Below are 15,110 nucleotides of genomic sequence, written 5' to 3'. Positions count from 1 at the left end.
TATTTAACTGCACATGCCTGCACACTTCCAAACACCTCAATTTATTTAGGTAACCATACCACAATTTTGCAAGGCTTAAGTGTATCAGCTTCAGGGGTTTATTTTGTACACAACAAGCTTACCTTGAATATATGATCACTTTCATTTAATATGTCTTAAAATACTCTAGGAATGTATCTGATTAGGTATGAAACAGGGATCCTGGATTACACAGGTAGAAATGCAAGAAAGAACTTACAATTTTCATCTTGTGCAATGCACTGGAGAGGGATTCCAAAGAAAGATGTGTAGCTGTCATTGTACCACACCAACAGCTCGGTGCCCCTGGGGATGTCTATGCAAGCCCGGTAGAAAATATTTGACCTATTAAAGAAGAAAAGAAAAAAAATGCCTAGTTTGGAAATAGAGCATTCTCCTCTTATCATAGACAATATTACAGTAGAAATCTATTGTTTTGAAAGTATTTCTGCTTACTTACTATTTTAAAATAAAATCTATCATTAGGGAAGGACTTTGTTCCTGTAGCAGGGTAACCAAGAGTTTACAGGCACTTTGTACGTAGCATATTTTAAACACTAAGATTCTGCAAGCACCAAGATTTTATGAAAAGACAGTTATTTTCTTGCAATGTCCTTTTTAAAGTGATTTTAGAAATGCTACATTTTGCTCACACAGTACAAACATCAGAGTGGTGCACACAGTTCTGTAAGTTCAGCCATTTAAACAGCTTTGCATTTGTCATCTAAGCTAAAGTTGACATATTTCAGGGCTAAATAGGCAACTGTTGTTTCATTTTAATAAGTTTTTTTAGCAAGAGGTTTGAAGTAGCATGACGTGACCTTTCATTATAGCAGTACACCACCAAAAAGAGGGACCTTGGATTGTTGTGTAAAATAGGCTTTGGCTTGGGGAAACAAAAAAAATGGGTTAATCTGAGCAACCATAAAGTTTTCCCTCATATGGAACATGAGGTTAATGTTGATGATCCTTCAGTAAATGTACACTAGTGTTACTATAATTTTGAAATAATCTCACATTGTTCTGTGGTAAAAGACTGTGGATATTCCTAGAACACTGAACTGGAAGTTGTGGGGGGAAAAAAGGAAAAGTTCTGGAGTCCCTACCATAAAAACAAGGGCCTTATCCTGATCTTGCACTGATGTGAATAGCTTCAGAGTGATACTTCCAGAGTTAGCAGATTTACAGGGGGGGAAAACTGTAAGATTAAAATCAGGCACAAGATAAAATAAAAATGTTATCAGTTTGTAGCGGCTTTTCCCTTTGGTTTCACATGGAACATTTAAACACTCCCGTGAGATGGATAGAAATTCAATATATACAAGAAGAACACTCCGCTCTCGCTGAAGGATTACATACCAAAATGATACAGTCAAAGTACCAAGAAATGACCATTTTTTATAACAGCTTATGTAAGGCAGAAAAACGTCTATAGACCAAAAAAAATGTTAGGCCTCAACCAGTTTTCTGAGTGAAGAATTGCTACAAACGTTAGCCTGAAGTTCAAGATAAAAATGTTTGGGGTTGGTAGGCCTTAAATTTAGACTTTCTATAAAGAATTGGCTGTAGCGATGCAATTTGTTCCTTGTATAACACTGCAGACATAAGGAGAATCTTTTACCACATTTTTCATGGCAGTGAGATATGCACTTGTCAACACATTTTGTCACCGCAAAGTGGCTCTTGGCAACAGGATCATAAAGATCAATAAAAAAGTGCAGATTCTCAATATTTTACTAGCAGCTGCAAAAATTTCATTTATCTTGTTATTTTCCTCACTTACTGCCACCCTGTCTCAGGAGGGCACTGCTAGCTAAGCAGAACTCTAAGCTACTCTTCTATGAATATCTGACAAAAACTCTCCGCTTTGTGTCTCCCCTTCTTCTTCCCTCCTCCTCTTCCTCTCCTCTTCTCCCTCTCTTTCTTTGTTATTTCTTTAATTCTTTCCACTGTTACGCAAAAATGGAAGTCAGAGCCATGCTATAAATTACCAGCATCTCCTAACCTGAGAAAAATTGAGTCTACTTTGTAATTCACCCTTGTAACATTTCATCTCTCAGTTTGGCTTCCCCTAACATAAACACAGCAGCCCGGCAAATGAATGTGCTAAAACCAAATGACACACTTTGCCGCTGAAAGAGCAGAACTGTTTTTGAGCAATGGGTGGTCTATGAGGCTTGGAGTAGGCAGGGAAAAAAAAGAAGTGTAAGCGTACACCGTCCCTTACAAGCGTGCAGAGCTTCCAAAACTTGCAGAAATCTCTGCATGCTGAAGTACATCAAAGGGATTTTTCCCTTTTCGGATAATATTTCCTTTGCTGACATGTATTTAGTATTGTGGTTGGATGACTCATAAAGATAGCTTCATGGCGTCCCAACGCAGTTGAAGCAGAACACATGCCAACAAACATTATTGTCAGCCTCAAAATAAAAACAAAACGTTCAGCTAAGGGTCAATCAATCAAGAGCACTTTGAAGAAAATTCCATTTAGATATTACAAATCATAACAGAATGAATTTAAACCAGCTGACTTTCTGTGAGGAGGACGTCCATGTACAATAAAAATTAGGCCGGTTTTTTGTGTCCAACTTTTCTATTTTCTTACACTTGGATACAGTCACTGGTGATGGATGCCAGTTTTTTAAATTGTGTTTTTGTAGTTCATTTTATAAAGATCTGAAGTAATCGAAAACAGATCAACAGAGGGAACTCTAAGTAAAAACTCCATCATGAAAGGAAAGTTGTAAAATCCACTTAATATTGACAGATGTATAATGACTTTCTCATGCTCACTTTTCATTTTGTTTTGTCATCTATATATATGTATGCATATATATTTTTTTTCTTATTTATATATATGTGTGCGCACACACCACCACACTAAGGAATAGTTCACTAGATGCATGCAAAAATACTCTTTCAACACAGCAATCATTATCCAGTGTGTTTATTTAAAATGCAATGGGATTGTAGCTATAGATATCAGATATTTAAGGGTCTAATAAAAGATTTGTAATGTATAAATAGGATTGTTATTTTTTAACTGCAGCATTATTTAGTCAACTGGCCAGAGAATAAAAAAGCTGAAAATGCAATTGAACAATTTTACCATTGTTAAATTGGAACCCTATGGAATAATCAAACTTTATATATATTTCATTTTAGCTTGCTTTTGTATGTTTTACTTTTAATTTAAAGGTATTTTAAATAAGTTTAAAATTCTTTCTGAAGAAAGGAAACTCCACTCTCTAAAGAAACTACCAAAAATTGCGATTGCTTACTGCGACCAGCAAGCCCAGGGCATCTCTGGATGTGCTTCCTACCACGTTTAATAAGGTCAAGCGGTTGCTTCTGATTCTGAGGCAAAAGGTTTGTTTATAGCTGAGATCATATATTTATGTTATGCATTATCTGGGTTTTCGGCATCTGTTTGCAAGTACAAAGTAAAAAGCACCATAACCTCTTCACATTTTTCTTCACATTTTGACCTTTTCTAGCCAGCAACACAGGAGGCACAGGCACTGGCAATCCGGGCTGGCAGGTGCACTCAGCGTATCAGTTTTAGGTGTGTACCTGACTCATGACGGACTCTCAGAAACCCCAGGGGTTCAAAACACCCCTCCTGCCTTTTTCCCCCTTTCTCTAGCACACGCATCTTTATTAAGGGTGGAGGATTGCTTGTGTTGGCTTGCTACTGATCAGGCCATTTGAAAACACGCAGGGGGGTCTGTGCAGTGTGGTGGTCACACGGGTGACACAGGTTACACTTGTTCCCAGGAGCTCAAGGTCTAGCATACTCACTTGTACAGCCCCAGCTCAAGGCCACCAAAATTAAACCCATCCCCACTACACTCTGCAGCAATCCCCGAAGGAGCACGCTCACGAAAGCCCTGCTACTGCCTTTGTAATCAAAGGCAATAGCACTCGTGACAGTTCTGGTCTGACTTTTTCACTAAAAATATTTACATTGGTTGCATTGAGTAAATCAAAACATACTTTACCTGTACTGAACGACCGTTAAATTCTGTTCCCCGCAGTGCCTTGCACATCGGATATACCTCATCCAGCTTGACTTACTGGGTTCTCCACCATCAATAAAGTGCTGCAGTGTCCCATCTTGATCATATATCTGGGGGAGATGTCACAAGGTCAAGTAGTTAGAACAAGTCATCAGCAATCATTTTCACTGCTTTGCTGGTGTCTCTCTAAGTCTTTTCCAGGAATTTATTTACATGAGTTTTGTCATTATGTACTGATGCCCTTAGCAATCTACATGGAACAGCAGGAAAGCATTTTGGGGGATGCAAGTTTGTCATGTTTCTTTTATCAGGCCAATCTTTCTGTATTAAACATATTTGTGGTGTCTCAAAGCTGTGACCATGTTTCCCAAAGAATATTTAACCTATTTTGACAGGGTGGCCTTAAATAATGAACTGCCAGATAAACAAGAAAATCTGGATGTAAAGCCTGCATTGAAATGGCGGGAACATCTGAGCAAGGCAGCAAAAGCATGTACTTCAGCAACCTCACAATACATCAGAGGTTTGTAGGATTCATAATACCAAAACAAATGTGACTAGAAGGAAAAAAACGCTTAAAGATGCCTTTAGAATCTCCCTTGAGACATACAATTTTTTGAAGTAGTAAACGAGTAATCAGTCCTGAGGGAATCATGGTTTTCCTGAACATGACATCCCTGCTAAGGACATGAGAGCTAGTTATGGTGATTAAAAAAAAAAGACTCCAGTCTTTTCAGCACTGGACAATCCCTCTGAAGTTGAAGAATAAAATTGCTCTGGAGGCTCTGAAACCAAAATATATATGTTTCATGCACACCTGTCCTTCGGACTGCTTAAAAAATGTTATCTTGCAAGTGTCAATCCTACTAAAAGGTCATGGTCTCACGAGATATTTACCTGTTATGAAACTACTTTGTTAATGGATCTGAAGAATTATGTTTATCTGAAGCAAACTCGATCTTCAGATCTTTTGTCCCTTCACAGATGCCACCTGATTTAATGCCACCCCAAAAATGTTATCTCTTTTGAAACTGTAGGAACCTAAATTGACGTCTTCTTGAAAGTACTAATTCTGCTAATCAAAGAGGAAGTAGATTTATTATGTTGAATTTAACATTTCTAGAGAAAGCAAATTAGCATTCTTGCCAAGATAATATCCAAAATTATGTAACTATATTCAATATTTCTGTTTTATTAAAAGGGTGATTCTGATAATGCACTCAAAAACATACACAGGCACCAGAAGCTAGTTCTTTACTCCACCACCAAGAGTCTCAAATTCAGGAGCCAGCCCTGCTTTTGCTTTTCACAAGAAGGGACCAGGAGTAATCAGACGAAATACATCCAATGCTAGAACATGAGATACTGGGAAATCAAATGTCTACAGAGATCCTTATCATTTATTCCTGAGTGCCTGTGACAAGGACCAGATCTGACATGGCCAAATGCTCATGGGTTGGAGAAGCAAGATGTTACCCAAATAAGTGCTGATTGGTGGAATAAATGTGGAAAAATCAGAAGGAGTCCTCAGAGACAAATACTTCAGTACTAAGGATTTCATTTATCTGGTAACTTGTTGATTTTTAGCAAGGATCCATTCTCATGTAAACTTGCTAATGTGTCTTGAATATATGAGCAAATATGTTAAAAACAATAAAAATATGTAATGGAAATGGAAAAGTTTTACAGGAAATCAACCTACAAAAAGGAAGAGAAGGGAAAATTAATGACTAACAGTCCTTGGCTGGGGCCATTTTGGCAATATCTATCCAGACAGTCTCAGCACACTATTTATTATCTATTCATTTGCGTGGTGCTTACCAAAATCACAATATATGGCTTAACGTGAGGCAAAACAACTCCTATAAATAAAGAGCTGATAGCTTCCTAATGTCCAGATGATATGAGACATGAAAGACCAAGTAGACTGCCGTAATCAGTACTGACAGCCATATCTGGACACATAGGGATCTACTTAGAACTTTGTGTATATGGACAGTCATGAGTTGACATGAGAAATTAAAATCTGCCACAAAAATGCAAGGCTGGAGCTTTCTCAGGCTGTGGCCTGGAGTAGGAAGAACTGCTCTACAAGGAAGACTTAGTATTTCCAAATGCTTTATTCTTGCAAGTACTGATGCACCAGTGACACTCCGCTCTCCATTCTTAGGGAGATATTATTGATATTTTAGGGAGATATTATTGATATTGTAAATAAAACTGCATAGTCAGAATCCATCCCACAGCATTCTTAGCCCTATTCTTACAGGAATGAAAACCAACTGTAAAGGAGCAGAAACTGTAACATTAAAAGAGAAATAGCAACAGCGTGTTGTACCTGTTAATTTGTCGAATTGCATAATACAGGTTAAAACCTGAAAAAACATAACTGATACAGTTAATATTCATATTACCATTGTGAACCAGTTCTTATTCATTTTGTAATTGCCTAAATCTGGCAACCACTATGTAATTACCTGAAGACACCACAATGAGGGAGCAAACCACAACCTGCCATAACAGAAGAAAAGCAGACCTGTAGCACAAGTTGTGAACCCAGACATTACAGCAGACTGTATAGGTATACATATTCACCTACATCTGTATTACACATGCAAAAGTATTTTAAAATTCTATTAAAAAACTACTGCAGAATCCTGTAGTAAACTGATGTTACTGAAAATCTGTGACTACCTCACTAGGTAACTACATCCATCTACACTGGTATGACATAATGCATTGCAAGAACCTCACGGAGAAGTAAATACCATTTCTACAGCTCCCTAAGGAGAATACATATATTTTATTTTTTTTCTGTATCTCACAACAGTCATTGATCTAAGTGGTGGAAACAAAATTAACCATTTCATTTTTCTACTTCGATTACACTTGGAAGAATTACCTAAACTGCTTGCTGAATCTTTTCCCTCTTCTGACTCAAAGTACTTGTTAACTGTTGTTTTTGCTGAGTTTTAAGGGATTTATGCTTTTGCTTTAAATGTTTCAAAGCTTTAATGTTTCTTTTTTATGGTCTGTTCCGATTTCGAGGAATGCACCAGACTACTGGCAGACACCAGAGTCTGATAAAAGAGGACTGCAGTTACCTTCTCATTTGACATGCCTTGTGTTCCTCCTTAGCAATTCCCATATAATCAATTAATTTCTTAATAGGTGCTTGGCTATCTATGGGTAGCTCACTGCTGTGTTACATATCAGGAAAATCAGAATGTGGAGCATATTACTATTCTATGAATTTTGTCCTTTGACTTCAGAATACCACAGAAACAGCTTCATTTTCCAATAAAGTAAGTCTAAAGTGTAACCAGCAAAATTCAAGTCTTCTCTCTTCCATTTTTTATATTACTTTCCTTACAAACACCAGTTTACTCAGTAATCAAGACATAAATACAGAAAGGCATGAGGTATATAACGAAATTTCTTACAGGGTGACACTGATGTTCCTCATAACCTACACATGCATTCCAACTGGGAAACAGGGGAAAAAGCATGTAGGATGCCAGTGTACTGATACTGGTCAAGTTCATCTTGTAATGGCATCCAAATATAAATTAAATATGAAGGACTGGATTTATGACTTGTTGGATTGGTTATTGATAATTATTTGGAGGCTGTAGATACCAAAATTTATAGTGACTATGATACTAAAAACACATAGTAGCAATAATAATATAACTTTCAAGCACACAGTATCTCATGTAAGTGATACTTTAAAACCTACAAACGACCATTACTAAGTAAAATAAACAGCAGTTGCTGGAACATCTGTTACTCTGGCAATATACCAAGTATAGGTAGGAGTGTGTAAGACTTAAGTAGTATTAACAGATAAAGAAGAGCGATAAGGAGCCTTTTCAACTCTTGGTTACTTCAGTACCGACATGGTCAGTATTGCTCACTTCGATAGATGAGGACAAATGTAATTCCAAAGCTAAAGACTGTTGTTCCAGTTTCTGGTATAGATGCTAGAGAATTTCAGAATAAAGGAGCCTGAATGTAACAGCACGGTTGCAGAGAAAGCCAAGCTGTGAAGCAGTGAAAAACAATTTTACAGAAGAGACAAGGAGAGAAAAAGTGGTTAGTTTGTTGGAGTTCTTTCCTTTCTAGCTGTTTTCCCTTGTTCTCCTTCTATGACCTGCTAAAGGACTTTGTCTTCAGAAATTCTGCCTGCACTTCGTTTTTCAGTTTAGTCAAATCAAAAAAGGTATTAGCATACAATTTAAGTGACTGGTCCTGAAAGTGGGATTTTTCTTTGCATGTACATAGGTATGGCAAAAGTAACAATCAGAAAATTGTTTTGTGTTGAAATACATTAAGGAGATGTGAAGAAAAGCACAAAATATGCAAGAATTATTTCTTAGCATTACTAGAGAATCTTGCCTTTTGCTGTTCACTGCTATTCTCGCTGACTTCACCTGCATAAGGTGATAGGGTTTTCAAATCACACAGCATTAGTCTTCTCATTCCACAAATGGACTTCTTCAGTGGGAAGAGTCAAGATAGCAAGGAGTACTTTTGAGGAGTACATATATTTCATAAATCATCAGCCATGCATTTAAAACCCATGCATGTAGTCTAAACTACTAGAGATACAGAGAAAAAGGTTGTAAATGTCTGATGAAACTGACTGACATGTCAGATATGGTAGCATCCATACAAGTTATATTATTTCTATAATAATGGATAAACCTGCAAGCCACAGCAACACTAAAAATTTCTTCCCTTGCTGGCTTGGACATCAGAACTGAATAATCTCTACCTTGGGCAAATCTCACTACTATAAGACCTTCCTTTTGACATAATGACACTACAGTATCCTCTACAGGTGGCTGTATCCTAAACAGAAGTTGAAAACAATGCCAAAAAGAGCAATGTTTATAAGCCTGGTTATTTAGTTGACAGGCTGTAAAAGGTGTGCAATTATGGAAGATTACATTCTGAGACTGGACATATAAAGCCTATAACTGACACTAGAGAGAGCAGCCCTGTTTCCCTGCTTGTGTCTCTTTTCAGAGCCAGCAAAACCCATTGCCTGATACACAATCTTTGATGCATCCTAAATCTTGGAGCCCAGTTTCCTCCCCAGGGTCCAGAACTCTTCAACGACTCAGGCAATGTTTCTCTACACATTTGGTTGTTTGGAGAAGAAAACTACAGGCAGAAAGGACCAGGGTTTGTGTGTCTGCTATGGTCATCTTTGGGTTGATTATGCTACTTATTTCCTTTGAAGGAAATTGCCTTTTCTCTTTTCTTTTCTTTTCTTTTCTTTTCTTTTCTTTTCTTTTCTTTTCTTTTCTTTTCTTTTCTTTTCTTTTCTTTTCTTTTCTTTTCTTTTCTTTTCTTTTCTTTTCTTTTCTTTTCTTTTCTTTTCTTTTCTTTTCTTTTCTTTTCTTTTCTTCCTTTCCTTTCCTTTCCTTTCCTTTCCTTTCCTTTCCTTTCCTTTCCTTTCCTTTCCTTTCCTTTCCTTTCCTTTCCTTTCCTTTCCTTTCCTTTCCTTTCCTTTCCTTTCCTTTCCTTTCCTTTCCTTTCCTTTCCTTTCCTTTCCTTTCCTTTCCTTTCCCTTCCTTTCCCTTCCTTTCCCTTCCTTTCCTTTCCTTTCCTTTCCTTTCCTTTCCTTTCCTTTCCTTTCCTTTCCTTTCCTTTCCTTTCCTTTCCTTTCCTTTCCTTTCCTTTCCTTTCCTTTCCTTTCCTTTCCTTTCCCCTTTCCTTTCCCCTTTCCTTTCCCCTTTCCTTTCCCCTTTCCTTTCCCCTTTCCTTTCCCCTTTCCTTTCCCCTTTCCTTTCCCCTTTCCTTTCCCCTTTCCTTTCCCCTTTCCTTTCCCCTTTCCTTTCCCCTTTCCTTTCCCCTTTCCTTTCCCCTTTCCTTTCCCCTTTCCTTTCCCCTTTCCTTTCCCCTTTCCTTTCCCCTTTCCTTTCCCCTTTCCTTTCCCCTTTCCTTTCCCCTTTCCTTTCCCCTTTCCTTTCCCCTTTCCTTTCCCCTTTCCTTTCCCCTTTCCTTTCCCCTTTCCTTTCCCCTTTCCTTTCCCCTTTCCTTTCCCCTTTCCTTTCCCCTTTCCTTTCCCCTTTCCTTTCCCCTTTCCTTTCCCCTTTCCTTTCCCCTTTCCTTTCCCCTTTCCTTTCCCCTTTCCTTTCCTTTCCTTTCCCCTTTCCTTTCCTTTCCTTTCCTTTCCCCTTTCCTTTCCTTTCCCCTTTCCTTTCCCCTTTCTTTTCCCCTTTCCTTTCCCCTTTCCCTTCCCCTTTCCTTTCCCCTTTCCCTTCCCCTTTCCCTTCCCCTTTCCCTTCCCCTTTCCTTTTTCCTTTTTCCTTTTTCCTTTCCTTTTCCTTTCCTTTTTCCTTTTTCCTTTCCTTTTTCCTTTCCTTTTTCCTTTCCCTTCTCTTCTCTTCTCTTCTCTTCTCTTCTCTTCTCTTCTCTTCTCTTCTCTTCTCTTCGCTTCGCTTCGCTTCGCTTCGCTTCGCTTCGCTTCGCTTCTCTTTTTTCCTTCACTTCCCTTTCCTTTTCTTTTTTATTTTCTTTTTTATTTTCTTTCCTCCTTCCTTTCCTTTTCTAATTAATTTTGTAGCATTGTATTAATCCCCTGGAATGAACTAGTAGTGTAAGTTAAGTTGAACACAAGTGTACCTTGATGGATTGAGGTAGAGTGTCCAGTGGCATTACTAATAGAATAGAGCTCTGGGGCCATCTTAACAAATGATGAGGAAGGTTAGGTTTTCCATAAAGCAAAAGAAATAGTGAACAGTCACTTTTGGGAAAAGCTCTGAGAGTCATACAGGTAAGTTCACAGTAAAATTCAGTTATTTGACTTGCCTAAGGCAGTGACTGTTAAGCAAAATGCCAGTGGGCTCTAGTGTTTATTATGGCATGTATACATTATTTATTTGTTAGCTTTTCTAATCATGTTAAACTGAAAGCAAACTGGATTGTATACATGACTTGATAACTTACTCATTTAAATTGCATTCTGTGTTGTACTTTGGTGTCTAGCTCCCTTTGAAATCAACACACTGCCAAAGGACCTCATTACCTAGAAAGTCTAAAATGTTCAGAAGATGCTGCAGAACTGAAGGAGAGGAGAAAACTTAAAAAATTCCCTGAATATATTACATTTAAGGATCATAGTTTAGGCTGAAAATCAAACTACAGCTGGTTCATATTTGATCATAACAACTGTTTGTAGAATTAATGCTTTTAGATTTTAAACATCTTTAATATTAGCAGTTGAGCATCTGATTTGAGGAACACGGCCCTTCTGAAAATGCATCTTCTCCCTTTTACACACTGAATATGAAAGCTGTGCAGAAACAATCATGTTCTTAGTCATCACAACTTTGTCCTTCATTCACTAGCTTGGTGACCAAGTCAGGCCATTCAGTGTGTATTTTAAGAACAACTCTTAGTTTCTTGATAGGAAAGAGAATATGAAGTATAACAAAACTCAGAAGCAAACTGCAATGCATGGAAAAGTCTCCAAATAGAGCTGAACTAAAAAGGAACACTGATGTTGATAGATAATAATAACATTTTATATTCACATCCTTTACGAAGACCATATCTCAAACACTGAAATACTTCGTAAATGACTTACTATCTTTTAGATTACCTATACAGTAGACAGGCAAATTATGCTTAGCCAGTATAAATGTATATTCATCACATTGTGATAACTCTGACTTTGATGCTGAATAAATATTATTGAATCTGTAATAATCAACTACACACATAAAACTGGTATGAAAAAATAGTAGTATACATGTCAGCAACCTCATAAGCAGAAATATTTCAATATGTTCTCTATTTTCTCTATGGACACTATTTTAGAAATATTCTAGTTATAAATGCTTCTCATATATTCCACTTTTGCTTGATAAGACTGATTTGTTTTTGTTATTGTGTAGATAGTGAAAGCTAGTAACTACAGTCTTTACAGGTATGTGAAATAAGTTTATGTCAATAACTAGTTACTTTGAAGTGCTTCTGTTTTTTTAAATAACTGGATGACATTTTGTTGCCATGTCAAAAATGCAACAGTTCATTTAGAGGATGATTTTTGCTTTGGCTTTGTTTGTATTACATGTAAAATGGTGTAAATTTCTTTATACTGTGGCTAGCATAAGATTTCCAAATGTTTTTAACTGCACTGAAGCATTCTGAACTGCTATAAACTATTAAGATTAGAAATCTGAAATAAATTAACAAGAAGGAAACATCAGGAGGCCTCATTTGTTAAAATAAGACTAAAACATTTTCTAGCATTTGTTGGCAACAGTTACCCTAGGATGCAACACCTCTGTGAAAATGCGCAGAAATCTATCCTGACAATCAATGGTCTTTAACTGCTTACACTATTCAAAGCAATTTTCTGCAATTATCCATATCTGATAAAGGTTATACATCTTATAATATCTGCTTAATGTTTCTTTTCTTTAATCTAGCAGGCATCATCTAGCAAATTTTATAAAAGAGACTACTTGCCAACTAATATTAAAAGCTATTTAGTTTTAATGTTTCTCAAAGGATTATAGCAGACAAAACTATAAACATTGTTTTGAACTGTCTGTGCTAGGTGAAAGGCTTCATCTCTCACTTAGACCCCAGTCCAGCAAACACTTACACACATGTTGTAGTCCCATTGATCTCAATGGGACTACTCGTGTGTGAAATCAAGCATCTGTATAAGCAGTTGGAGGATTGGGGCCTTATTCCAGAAAGTGTCACGAGAGCAGTGCCCTGCTGGTTATGTGGACTTCATTACATTATTTTTTTTAAGTCAAGTCTCAATGGTTTGTTTAAACACTAGTCCATGGAGGTCCTCGAGTAGGGAAGAATTACGTGTAACACAAACCAGTGTTACTCAACAACAGGGCAAAGAGGAAAGACACAGAGCAGAAAAAATACACACATGAAGTTGGAAACTTGCACAGATGCAAACACGTCCATAACAGACTGGTGCTCTTGCAGTATCCACTGACATAATATGGCCTCCTCAGTGTGTGCTTTTGCACTCCCCTGACAGGTCAAATGACAGGACAGAAAAACCAGTGGCACTCCAGCCACGGGTCATTCTGCAATGGAGACATTTTTACTTGGCATTCACATTTCTACCCAGCTCCCTGCACGGTGGTCCCATGCAGTGTTGGCAGCAGAAGACTGTGGGGAGGCAAGGGACTGAAGTTGTTCTCTGCAGTCTCATTTATGCAGGACATAGAACACAAAGAGAAAAAGTGTTGCCAATCTAGAGTCAGTATCCAAAGAGACCATGAAAAAAACAGATTAAAAAGGAAAAGATGGTTTAGAAACGGGGAGGCAAATTATCAAAGCTGAAATAACCCAAACAGCAGACTCTCACGACAGCTGGCTGGTAGATGCATATCTCAGTACACATATTGGGCAGGGATCTACAAGAAGGGCCTGATATTGAAAACCCTCACTCATCTAGAATAACTCGCTGAATTTACTCAGTAGTAAAGCTTCTAAGACGATATTCCAAGCTAGAGAATCAAGACAGTTATGATGTTGTTTGTTGTCCTCAGTGCATCTGTAAACATGACTCGTTCCTTTGCAAGGAAATGACAGCGCTTTGGGCGTTTTCTTTCAGCTTCTCAGAATCTTTAGACTTTGCAAAGTGAAATTAAAAGTGTTTGTTTCATATTTTTTCACTCTTCTACAAGCAACCAAATATTCCCGAAGAGTCCTCTGCCATTCAGTTGAAACGTTCTTTCAGCCTGTTTCCGTTTAGTCAATACACCCATCCGGTTGGACAAAGAATTAAAAGGGCAAAATACATAACCACAAGCATAATGTGACAGAGGACAGCACTCCAAAGCAGCATGTACAAAAATAAGTTTTGGCAAATTTCATCACTCAGCATCAAGCTAGGCAATGCAGCTGAAACAAGTGTGGGGGCACATACCTCCTGAGGTGACTTACTGATAAGTCGGTGACCTTAGAGAAATCGCTCAGGACCAAAAGGCCCTTATGAATGGAAATAATTCCAAATTGCCACGATTCTAAAATGTGAGAAGGAAAGAAATTGCAGGAAGAGCAAAGAATGTCTGCTGTGCACATGTAACTTGGGGCATACCTTGCTACTGACCAAGAAGAAGCTGATGGTACAAGGAGAGAACGGTTCTGATCACAGAATCACAGAACCACAGAATGTCAGGGATTGGAAGGGACCTCAAAAGATCATCTAGTCCAATCCCCACACCAGAGCAGGAACACCTAGATGAGGTTACACAGGAATGTGTCCAGGCAGGTTTTGAATGTCTCCAGAGAAGGAGACTCCACAACCTCCCTGGGCAGCCTGTTCCAGTGTTCTGTCACCCTCACTGTAAAAAAGTTTCTTCTCACATTTAGGTGGAAACTCCTGTGTTCCAGTTTGTACCCATTGCCCCTTGTCTTATAATTGGCTGTCACCAAGAAGAGCCTGGCTCCAGCCCCATGACGCTCACCCTTTCCATATTTATAAACAAGCTAAAGAGACCCAGCTCCGCCAGCCTTTCCTCATAAGGGAGATGCTCCACTGCCTTCATCATCTTCGTGGCTCTGATCCCTCACTCCTGTGATTTCTGTTGAGTACCTTTTCAAAGTATGGTTCCAAACTGTGTTTATGGAGCCTTGTGCATGAAACTGTGTCTATGTGTGGATTAGCATTTTCAGGAAGGTAGCAGATTTTAGACTTACAAATCCGAGCCTGAACACTTAGTGATACTTTCAGACATATTAATATAGGGCACATAGTATATATGGCACAACTACCATTCTGTAAATGAAGCTTGATAGATTAGGCATTTTGTTTGTTTTCACTTTGAAGTGTTTGAGATTTCTCTTTCTTTATCTTCAGGATTTTTTTAAAGATCCAGTACCATAGCCCCCTAACCATTTTAAGAATCAGTTTAGAAAGGTATTTCTCAAGCATAGTGCTCCTAGAGATACTCTCAATTCTGTAGCAAAGCAGGTAAAAATCCTTTAGCAAGTTAGACTTAAAACTGCCACTGAAGTCAATGCAATTCAGTTTCCTACTTACTTGGACACTTTGGAACCCCACATGCCTTTTTA

General features: G+C 38.0%; 1 protein-coding gene across 1 annotated transcript in view; it reads right to left on the bottom strand.

Annotated features, from left to right (window-relative positions):
• PRDM6 (PR/SET domain 6) overlaps positions 1-15,110 on the bottom strand; it is a gene marked incomplete at its 3' end in the record, with an annotated part of 74,684 nt that overhangs the window by 19,962 nt on the left and 39,612 nt on the right. The window contains exons 4-5 of the mRNA XM_082074853.1: positions 4,020-4,147; positions 239-363 (exon numbers count right to left, since the gene is read on the bottom strand). Coding sequence (XP_081930979.1) covers positions 239-363; positions 4,020-4,147 — 253 coding nt within the window. The remainder of the gene's footprint in view (positions 1-238; positions 364-4,019; positions 4,148-15,110) is intronic.

Source organism: Streptopelia decaocto (genome assembly GCF_964273445.1).
Source record: "Streptopelia decaocto genome assembly, chromosome: Z".
Taxonomy (NCBI): domain Eukaryota; kingdom Metazoa; phylum Chordata; class Aves; order Columbiformes; family Columbidae; genus Streptopelia; species Streptopelia decaocto.
Note: the sequence above shows the minus strand (reverse complement) of the source record. Positions and strands in the feature narration are given on the sequence as shown.